General features: G+C 38.7%; 1 protein-coding gene across 1 annotated transcript; it reads left to right on the top strand.

The window, feature by feature from the left end:
- The first annotated feature begins 7,350 nt into the window (after positions 1 to 7,350).
- LOC116198568 ((+)-neomenthol dehydrogenase-like) lies at positions 7,351 to 9,564 on the top strand. The gene is made up of 5 exons (XM_031528751.1): positions 7,351 to 7,506; positions 7,716 to 7,971; positions 8,227 to 8,304; positions 8,401 to 8,577; positions 9,025 to 9,564. The coding sequence occupies exons 1-5, from the start codon at positions 7,472 to 7,474 to the stop codon at positions 9,400 to 9,402; spliced, it is 924 nt and encodes a 307-aa protein (XP_031384611.1). The 5' UTR covers positions 7,351 to 7,471; the 3' UTR covers positions 9,403 to 9,564.
- The last annotated feature ends 7,725 nt before the right edge of the window (positions 9,565 to 17,289 follow it).

Below are 17,289 nucleotides of genomic sequence, written 5' to 3'. Positions count from 1 at the left end.
GTTATGTGAATTTGAATGCGAATATTCGAGTGAAACGAATAGGTGGAATCCTCATTCATATGCTGTTATTGTTAATGTCCAGTTGAAGGTGGAAGGGGGGGTTTGGGAGTTTTAAAGGTTTCTGGTCATTGCTTTCTTGGAATTTGAAGCTGTCCAAATGACTGAAAATCATGTTCCAATGAGCATTCTTTTCTTAATAAAAGTTCCAGTAAGTCTCAGTTTACTCATCAAAAAAGGGCAAAAAAAAAAAAAAAAAAAAAGAAGCCTCCGGTCAGCAAATTTAAAAAGGAAGGGAGCTCTGTGGCCTCTCTGGCAGCCACCTTAATTTTGGTGGGTAGGTGGCCGGCGACAATTAAGATTGCCGGCAATCTCGATTGGAGGAGGAGTGGGCCGCAAGTGAGGCTTATTGCTCCCTTCCCGCATCGGTTTCCCTGTGTTTTTTCCTCTCAATTTTTTTTTTAATTTTTTTTTTTAAAACGTTTTTTGATTTCTTGTTTTTTGGACGGCAAAGGTAACAAAACTGACCAAAGGACTACAACCAACTCTTGTGAGAAAGATTGCGGATAAAAGTTTCAACCAAAAAAAGATTTAGGACGAAATAGGAAAAAGTTATAAAGGTTGAGGACTAAAAATAGACCTTTTCCGAAGAAGGAAAGCGAATTTAGCATAAAAACATGGGTTTATTACCTCATATAGCTTAACGTTGATAGATATTCTTAGATCTATTCCAACGTCATTTTTTTGCCCGAGGTAGTATTTTTGTTTCACTAACTATCCCCGGACTAAATGGTGATATCAAATTAGAAATGTTGGGATACTTTAGGCAAAAAATCGACGTTGTGATAGATTTAAGAATATCTGTCAACGTTAGGTTATATGGTACAGTATACCCTAAAAACATTGACCTTTAAACAAATTGCTTGCTCTCATTAAACTTCTATCGGACACATGTATGCTAATTCAAAACCATGCAGATTTTTTTCGGTAGAGAAACCATGCAGTTCTCCATTCTTATCATCTGGAATCTCATTATATTTCCATGACAGAAGCAACCATATTTCTCTCTATGCAGAGTTATCTTAAAGATAGATTCGGCAATCTGTGCCGACGAGACGTGTCTTATAACCTTGCAATCAAGTGTTCCGCTAGTTCCTTCACGTAGACTAAGGTTCAACATATATAGAACTTACGAGATTTTAATAAGCATCTATTATCAAGTGCTACAAGTTGCCGGCTTGTACATTGTTTCATTGGTATCTGGCAATTAAATTACAGAGGCTTCTCTCTCTTCCCTAAGGCATGCCGTGGTGACGGGAGCGAACTAAGGGATCAGGTTTGAGATCTGCAGGCAGCTGGCCTCAAAAGGGGTGATGGTGGTCTTAAATTCAACAGATGAGAGGAGGGGCCTCGAGGCCGTCTGCAAACTGAAGGAAGAAGGCTCTGCTGCTCTCGCAGGTGGAGCAGTTTTTCATAAGCTTGATGTTACTGACTCTGCAAGCATTGAGTCTCTGGTTCAGTTTATCAGAACCCGGTCCGGAAAGCTGGAAATTCTGGCACATATCCTGGTCCAGTTTTCCCCATAAACATGTGTTGATATTCTTTCTTGTGTTTTTTGAGATCCGTCTCATTAATGGGAAGTCGTATCTTTTAACTGCCACCATCTGATCCAACTATTTAAGGAGAATCCAGGCTGAATGTCCTGCTCTCAACTCATATTCCTGCCTTTCCTATTAATTGTGTGATGTACAAGCTTCACCATATCAATTCAAATCCACCAATCTTTTATTAATTTTCTGAAAAGAAAACGGGTGATTCTAACTAATCTTCTTCTTTTGTGTGTAATTAAACTGTACCTAATGAAGAAAGGATGGTGATGGCAAAAAGTCAGGCCATTTACCTAAAGATTATCGAGACATGTGCTGGAGTAAATTAAGAGTAAATACTCGTAGCTCGAGTGACTAACGTGATTTTTTTTATAAACTATTACGTAAGTCTACGGTAAAGTACACATGCATCTATCTAGTTCTTGGATATTCTAAGCCATCCAAAAATATAAAGGATATGAAGAGGGAAATAATTGGAATTCTTATTGATGATGATCGAAATCGGGATTCCTTTGTCCACATCATTTCTCGAAACACACCAAGAACGAGAAGATCAGAATGCAACACACTGATAGAATGAGAGAATGGAACACAATACATTGAAGATCTGTCAAACATACTTATAGAGTACAGACACAAAGTAGTCTATAACTGCCACCTACACAGACTAATAACTACCGCATTACACCTGTCTTGCATTCCTAAAAACTAGGAACTTAAACTAAACATAAAACGACACAGAACACATAACAAAACAAGAGATAACTGTCATCTTGTATGATCCAAATCACATCAGCACAGCAGCTCTTATACAATCTCCTCCTTGGATCAGATGCTGATGCAAACTCCAAATTTCTGCATGAAACATTTCAGCTTATGTGCGAGTTGGTCTGCACTAGTTTCCCTTCTAACTGGAAATGTCGACTTACTCATGCCTCTTCCAAAGCCTAAATTCAGTAGGTGTTCATCCATCTTGCTGTACCAAGCTCTAGGAGTCTCTTTTAATTCATAAACGCTCTTCTCCTGCTTTGGCACTTGAAAAACTTTTGGTGAGCCATCAAGATCAAACTTTGTCTTGGGCTCTAAAATAGCCAACTCCTCCTTCATTGCAACTATCACTCTTTTATCAGCTTTGCCTTCTTCTCCTGCAACTTCTGAAAATGCAACTTTTGAAACTACATCTGCAATATCGCAGCTTTGTTGCTTGTTTGCAAGTGGTGTAATCCCTTTAGCAGACTGATCATCATCCACCTTAGACTTCATCTTCAGCGGATCTAAAGAAAAAGACTTATTCTTCATTGGAATCTCAAATAATTTCTGACCCTTTGAATAAGAAATCAAACCCTTTTTCTCCTCAAACATCACCTTTTATCCTCTCTCTACAAGTTGACCAACACTCAACAAACTTTGGGCAATCTTAGGAATGTACAAAACCTCAGATATCAGTTTTGTACCAACACAACTCTCTATTTGGACAATTCCTTTACCTTTCACTGCCAAGTACTCTCAATTCCCAATTCTTACCCTTGAGGAAATTGATCTGTCTAACTCTTAAAACAGATTCATATTACTGGTCATGTGGTTTGTGCAACCACTATCAACAAGCCATCATCCTTTTGAAACAAATGAGGTAAAACCAGAAGCAACAAAGAGTTGTTCTACCTCTTCTTCAACTGTAGGTTGTGCCTTTCCTTGCTGCTGAGACTCATCCTCCTTGCATATAACTTCAGCATGCCCAATTTGATGACACTTTCTGCATTCACATCAGGTCTTCTCTAACACTTGTAGTATGGATGGTTTCTTCCACCACAGTGCTAACACAGAGGATGCTTTCCCCCTCTGTTGTTGCTCGATCTTTCTGTTGCAACAATCTTAGAAGCATTGCCATATCCTTTCAGCTTCTTTCCTTTTCCACAAAAAACTTTGCGGCATTTTGGCTTGCAAAGCTCCTTCAACCATTCCATCTTCAACAATTCCTTTTCTTCTCGTCATACTTCTCTACTCTTGAACCTGCAAAGCACTAAGAACTTCAGCAAGTTTGATATCCGAAAGTTCTTTAGTGTTCTCCAATGAAGCAATAGTTGCCTCGAACCTTTCTGGTACAAAAACCAAAATCTTTTGCATCAGTCTATCCTCCTTGATATCAATTCTTAGCACTCTAATCTTGTTAGCAATCTCCACAAGCTTATTAGCAAACTCCTTCACTATTTTTCACTCTCCCATTTGAAGCCTTTCAAATTCTCTCAACAAATTTAACACTTTCATGCCTTTAATCTTCCCATCTCCTTCAAGTAATCCAAATAGCTTTTGCTAACTCAAGCCTTATGATTTTGGTGAAGATGGTGGGTGTCACCGCAGCATAAAGACACGATTTTGCCTTTGCCTTCTTGGTATTCTTCTCCGCGTGATACTTAATCTGGTTCATGGTTGGATTATCAGGAAGAGGAGCAACATCATAGTCTTGCTCCACTACTTCCCATAGATCATTCCCTTCCATGTAGGTTGTCCTCTTTACAGCCCAAGCCTAGTAGTTCTCCCCATCGAACACTGGTGTTGCCATGGCAGAGAAGCCACTTGAGCCTGCCTCCATCTTGTTGTGAACTTTAACGGATGCAGCAACAATCGATCAATCTCACAAGTCACTCACAGCCCCTTAAGATCACTTAGGGCTCTGATACCATTGATAAAACTTAAAGTCTGCACTTCTGTGCACTTTCAAAACACACCAAGAACGAGAAGAACATAATGCAACACACCAAAAGAATGAGAGAATGGAATACAGTACATTGAAGATCTATCAAACATACTTATAGAGTACAGAAAAACAAAGCAGTCTATAACTGCCACTTACACAGACTAATGGCTACCACATTACACCTGTCTTGCATTCCTAAAAACGAAGAACTTAAACTAAACATAAAAGGACACATAACACATAACAAAACAAGAGATAATTGTCATCTTGTCTGATCCAAACCACATCAGCACAACAGCTCCCATACAATCTCCAACAACTTCAATAAGATTTTTGTCAGGTTTTCCATTATCATCGGATTTACATGATTTGAGTGGTATCTAAGAGTTTGGCTTCGCAAGACCTGGAAGTTTTGCTGGTAATGATATGCAACATAACAAACAATTGATCTTTCTATACATCTTCATTAAAGGAAAGAGAAGAAATTAGAAAGAGAAACCAACGAACACCAAATGATCCCCAGGACTTCAACCTTTCATCAATATTCGAGAACCAATTATGCTTTTCAACAATTTCAGTGCAGATTCCTAGTCCATAAGCTTGTTTACGGTGCTCTTTCCATTGCACAAAAACGATGGACAGTTCCTTTCTGCATTGATTCGGCATTTCTTTCTTCAAGCACATGCATTGTATTTTAAGCTTCTTCGTTCTGTCTGGTCGACAGCTTTCCTGCCCTGTCCATGCCAGCGGAATGCATTGCTAAGTGCTATTGATGCTTTCAAGCATGCTGGACCAAACATAAATTTTGCCAGTGGAAGCCCCTTTAAGAATGTTTATCTTGGTAAAGCTCCTACTAATAGATGCTTTCCTAAAGAAGTTTTTTGGTTTCTTGTCGGTGAAGCAGCAATGCTCATATTATTTTCTCATATTTGATCACATATAATTTTGGACTTGAATAAGTTTGGCACCCTATCCCAAGTAGGTCATAAGAATCAAGAAAATAATAATTTGTTATCAAACATAATTGGTCTGGGAACTCTCCTCTCCGATGCTTGCTTTATAATAAATGGAATGTTGCAATCGGCTGCTGAGTGGTATACACCTCTACTTGCTGTCATTATAATCACATGCTTGAAAACGACTGAGCAGAACATGTTTTACTCCTGAATTGAGTTCAGTACTAATTGGTAGGATGGAAGGATATTCTCCCAATCGATTATTGTCAGAAATATTTCTGTAAGCAACAGTCCGCAATACCTTCTTTATTTTGTGAAAATTACCCAAAAATAAATTCGATGTGTTTTGGATTTGAGTCATTGGTTTTTATCATTCTCCATCAATTTGAGAAGGACAGAATTTATGCAGGAAGTTTCTCAAAAGAGTTGCTTAGTTCTGATCGTCGTAAATGACTAACTGCAATGTTCTTGCACTGTCAAAATTGAGCTGCTCTTTACTGTGCAATCCTTTGCTTATCCATTGTTTCTTGTGCCATAATCTTCAAGATGCAAATGTGCATCGAACATCTGAGTTGTGCGCAAGTCATGTTTCATGTCTCTGTATTTTTGCAATCGAGTGGTTTTTATACACTAGCACTGTGGCATTCGTTTAGGTCGCAGCGGCATTTGACATGTAATGGCTGAAGTTGGTGCTGCTGTCCTATGGGCAACTGTTGGCGAGGATTTGGCCAAAGGACACTGCAACATCGGTCCCAAGGAGCTCCAGCGGATGTCAAAGGTACCCTATTCTTTTCTCACTGATAAAACTTTTGTTTAAACAGTCTCTTGTTAGATTAGATTTATATGCGAGCCTTTCCCTGGTTAGAATGACAGGTATCTCTATTTCGGGGATACCGCTATTGATGCAGGAGGAGACAGTTGCATAAGTGACATGAAACATGTGATTCCTTGTGAACTGGCCCCCTCGTTCACGAAAAATAAGATTTTCCAGGTACCGGTTTATCCCTCAAACATATGAGTAAGGAGCCAAAGCAAATGTAAGAAAGCAAGCAACCGCGTTCTGCCCATTGCAGGGGAAAAAAAAAAAATATGGTCACGGATAAATGGATCCTCGAAATAGCTCTCCCAATTAGTCCGAGATTCATCTCCCCTTGGGATTGTAGTGATCTATTTTGCATGGCGAACAAGAACGCGCGCTATTGTTCTGCTCTCACAGCTGGGTGATTCTAACTAATTATCTTTTAATGTAAATAATTGATTAACTTTAGTAAAGAAAGGACGGTGATTGTCAACAGTCATGCCATTTGCTTAAAGATCGTCGAGACATATGCTGTCTTAATTTAACTGGAATGGATTGAGTAAATTACCCATAGGTCGAGTAAGTAACATGGATTTTGAGTAGCGTATTACTTAATGTTTATAGCAAATTACCAAGGCGCCTAGTAATGTTACTTGAATATGATGCGAATTAATTGAGTTAAAAATGAATATATAGAATCCTCACTTTATTTCACCAAAGAATTTCCTTCCCTATATGCTTGGTTATGTTTAATTCAAGGGTTTCATGGCATTCTTTCATTTGTTTGATTCCGAACTCGGATGTCATCCAATGACTGAAAATCATGGGCATATTATATATATATATATATATATATATAGATAAATTTAGACTACTGCAAGAAAATTACTCGATGCGTTCATCATGTAAACTTATTGAGCAATAATTCGTGATTGCCCATCGCCCTGAATTAATAAACTTGGATTTTCTAAATAATTTGTTGACCAAGGATTTTCTAGTTTTAGCCCCTCATTAATGAATGACTAGATTATTGCAAAAGTTATGTTTAGAAAAAGATCGTTACAAAAGTTTCATTGCTTAAGTAAAATTTTTACAATATAAATTATTAAAATGTTTTTATAGTTTGTAATGGCACCGCATGATACGCAGAAATAATTTACTAGCAAAGATATGAAAAGGAAAATAAATGATATAATATAAGGAGAATCTCATCAGCATATATTATGGTTACCCCCTTTTTCGAAAGCTCAGCTTTCTTTTAGATTAATTTATAGGATGCTTCAAGGTGTTGGTTGTTCCAATAAGCAAATTTAAAAACGAAAAAGGAAAACAAAACGTGGAGTGACTGCAAAGAGCAAGAACAAACCAGTCAAAAGCCACACATTTCTTCACTCTCATCATCTGCAGTCCCAATTCTATGGCAGAAGCATCGGCGTTTCTCGCTACGCAGAGGTACTCTTATTATATGGAATCTGTGTCGATGAGGCCTGTCCCGAAACCTTGTAGTCAGCATCCCCAGTTTCTTAACACGGACAAACATTCAACATAGAACTTAAGAGGCTTGTGAATGTCTTCGAAAATATGCTGAATATTGCCGGTTTGTGAATTGTTTCATCGGTATGTGGCAATTAAATAACAGAGGCTTCTTTCTTTTCTTTAAGGCATGCAGTGGTGACGGGAGCAAACAAAGGGATTGGATTCGAGATCTGCAGGCAGTTGGCTTCGAAGGGGTTGACAGTGGTCTTAACTTCAAGGGAAGAGAAGAGGGGTCTCGAAGCTCTCAGGAAGCTGAAGGAAGAGAGCTGTCCTGCTCTATTGGGTGAAGTAGTTTTTCATCGACTTGATGTTACTGACCCTGCAAGCATTGACTCCCTGGTTGAGTTTACCAGAAATCGGATTGGAAAGCTGGACATCCTGGTACACTTTAACATGCTCTTCATAGGCTTTCGAGATTTGTCACGTCAATGGTACAAAATTACTTCTTTTACCTGCCACCACCTGATCCCAAATGACAAGCATAAGTTTGAAAAGAGTTTGAGGCTCAATGGCTTAGAAAGAAGAAAAGAGTTCCGGGATCCTTCCATTCTTTCCCCACACGTGGCACGATTCCTTATCTGAACTTATTTTTGATGCCCTTCTCTAATGACCAAAAGAAGATGACAACTACTGCAGGTGAACAATGCCGGGGTCGGTGGAATTGTTTATGATTTTCATGCTTTCGCAGATGCTATTGAGCGTGCTGGTGGTTGGGTAAGTCTTCATGGCCATACAGTCAAATGATACCTCAAAATCCTTGCTAGGAGTTTTCATTAACAGAACCGGAAATTTGTTTTATTTTGGATGTAGCCAACTGATGAAGAGAAGTGGAGAAAGAAGGCAGCCCAGAATTACGAATTAGCCATAGAATGCCTCGAAACAAACTACTATGGCGCGAAAAGAGTGACCGAAGCTCTCCTTCCCCTGCTTCAACAGTCAAGTTCTGCAAGGATTGTCAATGTCGCTTCATATCTAGGACTCTTGCAGGTAGACTAGTAATATCCAAGTTATATTATTTTGTAAAACATTCCTGAACTTTGGGTTTCAAATTCTTGCGTACTCATGATTTAATTTATCTTTCGGATTTTGGACCTAGAACTGCTTCTTGTAGTAGTCGAGAATTGAGAGAACTCGATGAACTATTCCTCAAATGATCCTACTCCTTTTCTATGTGGAAACACATGATCGGCAAATTCAAAGGTTCCCCATCATTGAAGAAGTTGATTTTACTTTTGCATTGTTGCACTCTCAAGTAAATGAAAAACTGGACAGCACATCAATTCTAGACTAATTCGATAACGTTTTTATAAACGCTTACACTTGCTTCTTTTTCCAACATGGAAAAGTGAGCCAGGATAATCTTCCTCAATCCGCAGATCACTACTTTCCTCGGCTTTTTGCTAAAACTTCTTTTACTGTCTTGTCAATTATCAGCATATTCCCGGGAAACAAATCAGGGATGAGCTGGGAGATATCGAGAACCTCACAAAAGATCGAATAGAGGAGATCCTGAAGGATTTCATAGAAGATTTCCGGCAGGGTCAACTAGAAGCCAAAGGCTGGCCTGAGAACATCTCTGCATACAAGATGTCAAAAGCAGCACTGATTGCTTACACCAGGCTCCTAGCGAAGGAGTTCCCGTCAGTCCTTGTGAACGGCGTTTGCCCAGGCTTTGTCAAGACTGATATAAACGGCAACAATGGAGTCCTAAGCGCTCAAGAGGGAGCAGAGAGCCCTGTCTACCTGGCTCTTCTTCCGAAAACTGGGCCTTCTGGCCTTTTATTCTCCAAGAAAGAAGTCTGTTCTTTCTGAGAAACAAAGCTTGTTAAATATCATAATCATCGATTGACAATGATAAATAAACAATAAAAAGCAAACTCTGTTCGATTTCACAAACTTCATTAATGTCCTTTTCAATTTCAGGATTCACATTTTCATTGGATTTATGTTACTTATTGACGGTATAAGCTGGAATCAAGAATAGATTTTCTATATATAGCCAGACACCGCATTGTCACCTCTAATGGATCATACATATCAATAACCTTTTTCTGCTTACAAGTACCAATTGGCCTTTTCTTGTATTTGAGATTAATGCTTCCAAGTGAGATGGGCTCTACGCACTGTTTGCAAGTATCCATCATTCCATTAATTCCCGAAATCTTCATGGAAACTTTCACTCTCACGAGCACATACAAAAATACATTATTCTGTTAATCCTCTAATCTTCTGATGTGGATCGGAAAACAGAGGCGCTCGATATTGTCTTTAAGGAATGGGCTTCTAATCCACTTGACGAAGATACCTCCTCAAACTCCACTCTCGGATAACCCGCAAGAAGGGGAATATTAGAAGAGAATCCCGATTTCCCTCTCCGATACTTAAATGAGTAATTATCGTGAGAATGAATGAATAAACCCCTACATGAAAAGTTATATACCTCGGAAATTTATTATATTTTCTATGTCCTTGGCGGTAGGGGTTTGAATTTGAATTTTTGGCACTTCATAACTGTTCCCACCATTAGGTTGTGGGCCCTCAATATTGGACTTTATGGGCTCTATCTCTAAATGAACTTTTAGGGGCCTATAGCTCACTAGCCATCATTTTCCTACACAAGAAAGTTTAGTGAAACTGTAATTTTGTTTTCTATAATGTTTTCAATAGTATTTCTCGTCAATTGCTCTAGGCTTCATCCATACCAATGGACGCCATATGATCCCCAGGATTTTGTCCTTCTTCCATCTACGGACAACCAATAATACATTTCAGCAACTTAAGGCACAGGTTCCTATCGTATAAAGTCCATTTGCAGTACTCTCTTCATTGCACTGAAATTATGATCCTGTTTTCTCGTCTTATTTGTATTAGCGGAATGCGCTGCTATGGAATACGCTGCTATTGATGCTCATGGAGCTTGAAGCCAGAATCTGATTGTAGACGGTGGGAAAAGTGAAGGAAATGTGAAATCTGGTGGCGGTGATGATTAGAGAGAGAGGGATAGAGAGATCTTAGATGGAAAGAGAGGAGACAGAGTGGTTTTTCCAAAAATGGAATGAGTCCCTATGCCTTGTTTGGCAAATGAAATTTTTTTTTAACTCTATTCCATTTGAACTTCACTTATCTTCAATTCAACAACACAATTATTACTATTTTCATTTTTCTTCAATTTTTTAATCTTAATTACCATTTAATTCAATTTTTAATACTAAATTTCCTCAACTATTCATTATTTTTTTCACAATTCAATAACACAATCATTACTTTCTCTCAACTATTTATTACTTTTTCCCATAATTCAATAACACAATCATTACAACCCTAAATAAATATAATTATTTATAATTCAAATGGAGTGGAGTGGAGTGAAGTAAAGTTAAAAAAAATTTTATTTGCCAAACAAGGCCTAATTTCCATATGCGGAAAGCTCTATTTATAGGAAGATGGGGCTTGCTCCCTAGTCTATTGGGCTTAAATCCATCAATTGGGCCGACCCATGGACATAATTTTTAACACTTTTATCTCCTCCATTGGCCCCGTCCATATCCTTGTCCCCAGTCTATTGGTTTCAAATCCATTTATTGGGCTGGCCCATGGACCTAACTTTAACACTTTTATCGCCTCCATAGGCCCAATCCATATTAGATGCTTTCAACCATGCCAGCCTAATATAGTTTCTGCCAACGGAAGCCCATTGAAAAGGTTGATCCGGCAAAGGCTCCTAATTATCAATGCTTTTGTAAGGTAGTTTTCGGCTTCTCATCGCTGAAACAACAAGTCTCAGATGTATTTATCATTTATATTTGATCCTACATAATTTTTCTATTTGAATAAGTTTGAAACCTTTTCCACCGGTCTCTTGACAGGCAATGGCAAAGTGGGCCATGTAAATCAAGCAAAATAACATGTACCTATTCCCCGTGTGGGTGTCTAATCTGTAAAAGTTCTTCCTTCACGATTTTTCACATAACTTTTGTATTTGTTGAGAAGTAATTGTTTTCAAACGGAGTTGGTCCGAGAACTCTTCTTTCCGGTGCTTTGCTTTGCAGCAGATGGATGGAATGTTGCAGGCAGCTGCTGAATGGTATGCACAGTCTGCAATACCATTTTCTTGCTTTCGGTGATAAAACTTCAGCTTCAATGCTCTCTGTTGAGACTTCTAAATTATATGCCAGCCCTTGTGATTAGAATGATGGCCCAAATACCTTTTTTGATACAAAGAGACAGTTGAGTACGTGACACGAAACATGTGGCTCCCCATCTACAGCCACTTCGTTCACGAAAAATAAGACTCCCCAGGCAGGAGTTCATACGAGGAAGGAAACCAAAGTGAACGACCACAACAATCCCCTGATGATACATCTTGTCAGTTCAAGGGGAAAAGAAAATATAGTACAATGACAAAGAAATGGATTCTCCGAATAATTTCACCATATGAAATCAAATCCACAAATCCAACTTTTTTTTCTTTTTCCCTCTTTTGGCCCTTCTCCCTCTCTCTCTATTTTTTTAAAAAAATTTCCCAAAACAAAATGCGGGATTCTAACTAATGTTCTTCTTTTGTGGGTACCTTTTTTCGATTATAAGAGAGATACATGGGTCCTGTACAAAGATAGGAAATTAAACGAAATAAAGGGACACATATGTTCCACTTGTGAGGATTGAAATCCAAACCTCTTGGTCATGAGTTGGCATCTTGGCCATTGCACTAAGACCCCTTTCTCTCTTTTGTGGGTATTAATTAACTGTCCCTAATTAGTGAACCAAGGACGGTGATGGTCAACAGTCATGCCATTCACAATAGTTTGGGACACTAAGATCATCGAGATATGTTTTTCTTCTGTGTTAAAGAAAAAAAAAATATTGAGGCACTCTTAATTTAGCTAGAATATATGAGGACTAAAATACTCGACAGCTTACTCGTAGGTCACGTGAGTAACGTGAATTTCGAGTAAAGTATTACTTAATTTTATAGTAAATTACACATGCATCTACTTAATGATGGATATATAAAATCCTCATTTTATTGTACAGAAGCATTTCCCGGCCACTTGGTCGGTGTTTAGTTGAAGGTTAAAGATGGTGTGGATGTTCTTTTAGGGTTGTTGGAAATTATGGCTAATGGGTGAATGAGGAAATTGTTCACCAGCTAATGACTCTTGATTTTCTTGGTGGTTACAAGAAATGAATGGATTGTATTCATGAATAATCAAATACCATTAACACATATATTGAATTTATGTGAGTTATTCCCCATAAAAGGATAATAGGAAAAGTCATGGAAGGATGGAACCCGTAGTCTATAAAGGCACATGCAACAAATTAAATTAGGAGAGCCTCCTGCCATTTTGCTTCCTGTAGCCGATAGGAAAAGGAAAAAAAGAAAAGTCTTCCCTTGGTTGCAATTCCCTAGAGAAGAACAACTTCCTTTTATTGAGATCAAAAGAAAATTGCACAAGTGGTTGGCTACAATTTTTTACGAAGGATTTAACCTCAAAAGTGTTCATGCTTATCTTCGAGTTCGCTGAAGCGTTGCTGTTTGTGCTGCTGCTTCGCTTGTTGCCATTTTACTCTGGGAAATGATTGTCCACGTGACCTCAAGCACCCAGGAAGAGACAATTCTGTTTTAAGGGATTTGTGTCTAACACAGGACTCGGCTCTCTCGTATCTTTAGGTTTCGCCTTTGTTTCGGTTTGAATTTTCAAGTTCTTACACTAGTGAAATTCAGTTAATTTTATATCATTCTATTTGTCCGAATAGCTATTTGAATTATCGTTCAATTTTTTGTGACTTATTACAGCTAATTATAATTTTGATTACAATCTTGAAACAGATTTTGTTATTTGAACAATTCGAATGGCGTCGGGGAACGATGGAGATACGACCAACGGAAGCCAAACTACTGGCTCTGGCCCTGCTCCTATCTTGCCTAACCATTTGGTTAGCCAAAACGTGGCTGCTCCCTCGATGGTCCCTGTGAACCATGTCGAGAAGCCCGAGAAGTTCAATGGGTTGAACTTTAAGAGGTGGCAGCAAAAGATGCTATTCTACCTCACAACTCTGAACCTTGCAAGATTCTTGACTGAAAATGCTCCAACCTTATCTGTGGGAGAGTCAGATGTGCAGGCTCTCAGTGCGGTTGACGCTTGGAAGCACTCCGACTATCTTTGCCGGAATTATATCATGAATAGTCTTCATGATTCCCTGTATAGTGTCTATCAAGGGTTTAAGACTGCAAAGGAACTATGGGAATCATTGGACAATAAATATAAATCAGAGGATGCCGGTGCGAAGAAATTTCTTGTCAGACGATTCCTTGATTTTAAAATGGTGGATTCAAGGATCATAATGAGTTAACTGCAAGAATTTCAAGTGCTCTTGCATGAGATTCAGGCTGAGGGGATGGCTCTAAGCGAATCCTTCCAAGTGGCTGTTGTCATTGAAAAGCTGCCTCTTGGTTGGAAGGATTTCAAGAATTATCTGAAGCATAAGCGAAAGGAGATGACAATGGAAGATCTTGTTCTCAAGTTTCGAATTGAAGAAGACAATAAAAACTCCGGAAATGATCTCATCCTCCCTGCTGCTAAGGTAAATGTCATGGAGCAAGGGCAAAGCTCCAAGAACAAAAAAGGCAAGAAGAAGCTGGGTACGAATGGAGGAGTCTTCAAGCCCAAGTTTCAGGGGAAATGCTTCAACTGTGACAAGAAAGGTCACAGATCTGCCGATTGCAGACTTCCAAAGAGGAAAAAGGACCATGAAGCAAACGTGGTTAATGAAATGGCTCGAGATGTGGCAGACATCAACCTATCTGCTGTGGTTACAGAGGTGAACCTCATTGGGTCCAACCCAAAGGAATGGTGTCTTGACACCGGTGTCACCAGACATGTGTGCTCAAACAGAGACCTATTCACTATGCTCGAACCGGTCACTAGGGAGAGGATCTATATGGGAAACTCTACCCATTCTGCTGTTGAAGGTCAAGGCAAGGTGGTCTTAAAGATGACTTCACGAAAGGAGTTGACTCTGAACAACGTATTGTACGTACTTGAGATTCGGAAGAATTTAGTCTCCGGGTCATTGCTGAACAAACATGGGTTCAGGATGGTTTTTGAGTCAGACAAAGTTATTTTGTCCAAGTTTGGAATGTACGTAGGAAAGGGATATGTGTGTGATGGGCTTTTTAAGCTCAATGTAATGACCATAATCAATAAGAATTTTGGTTCTTCTACGTATTTGATTGAGTCTCCTGATTTGTGGCATGGAAGACTAGGTCATGTTAATTATAATACTTTGCGTAGATTAATTAACTTGAATCACATACCTACATTCCAAATTGATTCACAGCACAAATGTGAAATTTGTGTTGAGGCAAATTTGACAAGGTCACCCTTTTAAATGATTGAAAGGAACACCGAGCCACTTGATCTAATTCATAGTGATGTATGCGATTTAAAGTTCGCAACAACAAGGGGGGGTAATAATTATTTTATTACCTTTATCGATGATAGTACAAAATACTGTTATGTATATTTGTTGAAAAGTTATGATGAGGCCATAGAGAAATTTGTTCTCTATAAAAATGAAGTTGAGAATCAACTCAACAAGAAAATCAAGAGATTGAGGAGTGACAGAGGAGGCGAATACGTAACGCCTTTCGGTAAATTCTGTGCACAATACGGAATTATACACGAAGTGACTGCACCCTATTCACCTCAATCGAATGGTGTTGCTGAACGCAAAAATTACACGTTGAAAGACTTGATGAATGCAATGATATTAAGTTCAGGATTACCTCAAAATATGTGGGGTGAAGCAATATTGTCAAGCAATTACCTATTAAATAAGGTGCCTCGAAAGAAAGGGAAAAGACACCTTATGAATTATTCAGAGGTAGGAGACCATCCTACGATCACTTGCGAGTGTGGGGGTGCTTGGCAAAAGTAGTCGTTCCGGCACCAAAGAAAGTAAAGATCGGTCCTAAGACGATGGATTGCATCTTTATTGGCTATGCACATAACAGTAGTGCTTATCGATTTCTTGTGCATGAATCTAAGATTCCCGATATACACAAGAATACGATAATGAAATCAATGAATGCATCGTTCTTTGAAGATGTATTTCCATGTAAATTGAATGAGGCATTGAGTTCATCGAAACGAACCTCACATACTATGAATGATGGACTTCATGACGTAGATCATGAAAGGCAGGTTCAGATCAAGAGATTGAACCTAGACGCAGCAAAAGAGCTAGAATTGAAAAATCATTCGAGAATGATTTTCTGACATATTTGTTAGAAAAGGAACCACAAAGCTATGCTGAAGCAGTGAATTCTTCTGACGGACCTCTCTGGAAGGAGGCAATCAAAAGTGAAGTTGATTCGATTCTGCGAAATCACACTTGGGAATTAGTGGATCTCCCCACTGGTTGTAAACCCTTAGGATCCAAATGGATCTTTAAGAGGAAAATGCAAACAGATGGATCTATTGATAAGTACAAGGCCAAACTTGTAATTAAGGGATACAAGCAAAAGGAAGGCTTGGACTATTTTGATACTTATTCTCCTGTGACGAGAATAAATTCCATTAGGATGATACTTGCAATTGCGGCACTGCGTAATTTGAAAGTTCATCAAATGGATGTGAAAACAGCTTTCCTAAATGGAGATTTAGATGAAGAAATCTATATGGAACAACCCGAGGGGTTCGTGGCTCCAGGAAAAGAAAGGACAGTCTGTAAATTGGTCAAATCATTGTATGGGTTGAAACAAGCGCCAAAACAGTGACACGAGAAATTCGATAATGCGATGATTTCCAAAGGATTTAAGATCAATGAGTGTGATAAATGTGTATCCATTAAGGAAATAAAAAATGGTTATGTTATTTTATGTCTCTACGTGGATGACATACTCATTGTTGGTAGTGATGACAGAATGATCAAATCTACGAAGAATATGCTGAATTCGAGATTTGACATGAAAGATATGGGACTCGCTGATGTGATTTTAGGAATTAAAATCATGAGAATATCAGATGGACTAATTTTGAGTCAGTCACACTACATAGATAAAATTATGGAAAAATTTACCAAAAATGATTCTGGAATTTCAAAGACTCCAATAGACGATAATAATCTTCATCTATCAAAGAATAGAGGAGAGAGTATTTCTCAGTTAGAATACTCGCGAGTCATTGGAAGTCTGATGTATCTGATGAGTTGTACTAGGCCTGATATTGCATTCTCGGTTAGTAAACTCAGTAGATATACGAGTAATCCGAGTGGAGACCATTGGAAGGCAATCCTAAGGGTACTCAAATACCTTAGATACACTCGAGATTACAGGCTGTACTATACTAGATATCCAGCTGTCCTAGAGGGGTACAGTGATGCAAACTGGATATCTGATATAACGGATTCGAAATCCACTAGTGGATATGTGCTCACACTAGCAGGTGCAACAGTTTCATGGAAGTACTCGAAACAAACCGTTATCGCTAGGTCCACAATGGAATCTGAGTTTATTGCTCTGGATAAATGTGGAGAAGAAGCTGAATGGCTGAGCCATTTTCTAGAGGACATTCCTAAATGGGAAAAACCTGTGCCACCAATTTGTATCCACTGTGATAGTCAAACGGCAATTGGAAGGGCACAGAGTAATATCTATAATGGTAAGTCTAGATATATACGTCGTAGACATAA

This window comes from Punica granatum, chromosome 1, assembly GCF_007655135.1.
Source record: "Punica granatum isolate Tunisia-2019 chromosome 1, ASM765513v2, whole genome shotgun sequence".
Classification (NCBI taxonomy): Eukaryota; Viridiplantae; Streptophyta; class Magnoliopsida; order Myrtales; family Lythraceae; genus Punica; species Punica granatum.
This window is presented reverse-complemented; position numbering and strand designations above follow the sequence as displayed.

Bases quoted from the DNA above. Each gene is read 5' to 3' on its own strand.
- LOC116198568 (XM_031528751.1), top strand. From the start codon at position 7,472: ATGGCAGAAGCATCGGCGTTTCTCGCTACGCAGAG. The intron at 8,305-8,400 runs GTAAGTCTTCAT...TTTTGGATGTAG, and splicing joins TTGAGCGTGCTGGTGGTTGG to CCAACTGATGAAGAGAAGTG. The intron at 8,578-9,024 runs GTAGACTAGTAA...GTCAATTATCAG, and splicing joins CATATCTAGGACTCTTGCAG to CATATTCCCGGGAAACAAAT.